General features: G+C 37.5%; 1 protein-coding gene across 1 annotated transcript; it reads left to right on the top strand.

Annotated features, from left to right (window-relative positions):
* Positions 1 to 6: 6 nt before the first annotated feature.
* On the top strand, positions 7 to 1,380 carry LOC100576019 (Down syndrome cell adhesion molecule-like protein 1 homolog). Its single transcript, XM_003248788.3, has 4 exons — positions 7 to 95; positions 162 to 318; positions 419 to 551; positions 625 to 1,380. The coding sequence occupies exons 1-4, from the start codon at positions 33 to 35 to the stop codon at positions 1,076 to 1,078; spliced, it is 807 nt and encodes a 268-aa protein (XP_003248836.2). The 5' UTR covers positions 7 to 32; the 3' UTR covers positions 1,079 to 1,380.
* The last annotated feature ends 1,212 nt before the right edge of the window (positions 1,381 to 2,592 follow it).

The following is a 2,592-nucleotide window of genomic DNA, read 5'->3' on the forward strand; positions in this document are numbered from 1 at the left end:
CGGTGACGTCCAGTAGCATACTTGTGTCTTGGATGCAACCGAAACGGCCGAACGGCGTGATTATCAAGTACACGGTGTACGTAAAACACAATAAGGTATACAGTCAACAAATTGTGTGTAGGCAGGGTATAGCTAATACAAAGTATTCCGATGGTTTCCAGATCGTTGAAAAGGAAATCGTATTCGGCGACAAGAGTACGAAGATTGAGGTGAGGCGGCTCAAGGAATTTCAACGGTACGAGTTTTGGGTGACCGCTTCGACCGTGGTGGGCGAAGGGCAGCCGAGTTTTCGGGTGAACCAGAGTCCAAATTCCAGAGGTAAGGATACACCTTCGAACAGTGCACGTCGTGTACTATAATGCAGCAGACGTCTAAACGGATATTATATTGTTTTAAAACACTCCCTGTCCGCCCACAGCACCAGCCAGAGTGGCGTCGTTCGGTGAACACGTGAACACCGTCGTAGGGTCCAAGTGCACGATCGAGTGTTACAAGGTGGGCATGCCGACTCCCGTCATCGTATGGAAGTCACCCGAAAACATCGAAACCAAGTGAGTAGCAGCCTAGGCCCACGACGTTTAATTGTATACCCCGTCGATCTCTGTTGATATTTTCGGTTCAAAGGGTGTTGTCCGACGGTAGTCTATCCGTTGGCCCCGTGGTCGACAAAAAATACTCGGGCAACTACACGTGCCATGTGGAGAACATATTTGGCAGGGATCAGATTTCGTACACGGTCAACGTACTCTACCCTCCGTTGCCGCCCGAGTTCAGCGTAGACCCGGTATCGACCAGCGCCATTCGGATCCAGTGGAAGCCGGTCAAACAGGCGGACGCCGTGACCACAGCCTACGTGCTCAACTACCACACCGGCAACGAACCACAGCAAAGCGTGGACGTGGATTCCGACCGGTTTGCGTACACGGTGGAACGCCTGAAGTGCGGTACCAAATACGCGGTGACCATGCAAACCGTGAACACGGTCGGCACGAGCAACGTAGGTCCCGTCGTAGAAGTGTTTACGAAAGGTGGAGGTAAATATTATGACGACGTTTCCGATGACAGATTTTTTTTTTAAATTAAATGATAACTCTTATGTTAACAAAATATAATGTTAAGTCTCGAACGTAAAACTCATACCTATTATATATTTTCACATACATCTATATTGAGCGAAAAACGGTATAGGTACTGCAAGTCGGGGAGAAGGATGACTTATAGTTTCGTATTCGATAGCCGATACAGTTCAGTGTATACACAATAATAATTTTTAGGTATATGATAGTATGAGACTCAAAATCATGTATCAGATATCAAGTTTATACGAGTTGTATTTTTAATAAAATATTAAGATAAAAACAAATGTAGGGAAGAGTAGGGTACATATGTAATGTACAATACAGTATTGTACATTACAGTATTGTACATTACATATGTAACCCCTATTTTAAATCTTTCCAAACTTTTTTTCCAATTATTAAAACCATTAACAGCGAATGTTTCTTTTGAACGTTTTTCAAAAAGTGTATTTAATGGCAAGGTAGAATTGTTATCCACTGCGCTTTTACACTCAAAACAAAATACTTTGTCCAATGCAGAGTTATAAGTTATCCAAGAATAATTATCAATCCATTTTGGTTGAAATTGTCTACCAGTGTTTTTTAACGATTGTGTCTGATTCTCAGATTCTGGCTAAAATATTATATTTAATAGTTATTAATGTTTTTTTAATTTTCCTACTTGTAGGAATACATATTATTGTAAAAAGTATCTATACAAAGCACAAATAAAATTAAAAAAATAAAGAACAATAATTTCTATTCAATATAGTAATTATTTTTGTAATTAATTAATAATTACTTCATTCTGTTCATTCTTATTGATGCAACCATCTTCAAGATTTCCATCTTCGTCGTCCTCATCATAATTAGTGAAAGATTTCTTACCAAAATAGTTTAATAATGAATTTTGTTTTTTCATTTTAAAACAATTTATTACAAATAAAAAAATTAAAAAACTACACACAATTTTAAACTTTGAACTGAAATTTGCAAAACAACATCATTTTGATAAAAAAAAGTCTGTATCACAAGAACTAAAAATTATGATAAACTGTAGTCAGTGCAGCCACTGTCACAATGTTACAATATTCATATCATCATTATAATATGTAATTTTATTATTAACAATGTTCTCGAATCTCGGATATATTATTCTGTAAACATGATTTGGGAAATTCAAATCTCAATCTTTTCAATGGGGGCTGAGCCCTGACTCCATCTTTTCAATGGGGGCTGCGGCCCCCGAGCCCCCATGTAGTCGGCGCCTATTGACTGTCAATACTGTCTATGTTATGATCATTATTATACTATAATGTTGACAAATACGTTTGATTAGATATACTTTCAATCAATAAAATAACATGTGTTTATAAAACCTTAACTTTTTCTACTAAATAAGTAAAAGTGGATTGAAAAGAAAAAACAAATCGTTCCCAAAATTTGATTGTGCCCCAATAAGTTTATAGGTAACCCTTAGACGAATGTAACATGATATCCGTATGTTTATACATTTTAGGTACCTATACTTTTA

The sequence above is a fragment of the Acyrthosiphon pisum genome, unplaced genomic scaffold, assembly GCF_005508785.2.
Source record: "Acyrthosiphon pisum isolate AL4f unplaced genomic scaffold, pea_aphid_22Mar2018_4r6ur Scaffold_11320;HRSCAF=11936, whole genome shotgun sequence".
Lineage (NCBI taxonomy): Eukaryota > Metazoa > Arthropoda > Insecta > Hemiptera > Aphididae > Acyrthosiphon > Acyrthosiphon pisum.

What these genes read in the sequence shown, in the direction of transcription:
- LOC100576019 (XM_003248788.3), top strand. Translation starts at nt 33, where the DNA reads ATGCAACCGAAACGGCCGAACGGCGTGATTATCAAGTACACGGTGTAC. An exon ending in TGTACGTAAAACACAATAAG is followed by an intron (nt 96 to 161) that starts GTATACAGTCAA and finishes GATGGTTTCCAG; the next exon opens with ATCGTTGAAAAGGAAATCGT. An exon ending in CCCGAAAACATCGAAACCAA is followed by an intron (nt 552 to 624) that starts GTGAGTAGCAGC and finishes TTCGGTTCAAAG; the next exon opens with GGTGTTGTCCGACGGTAGTC.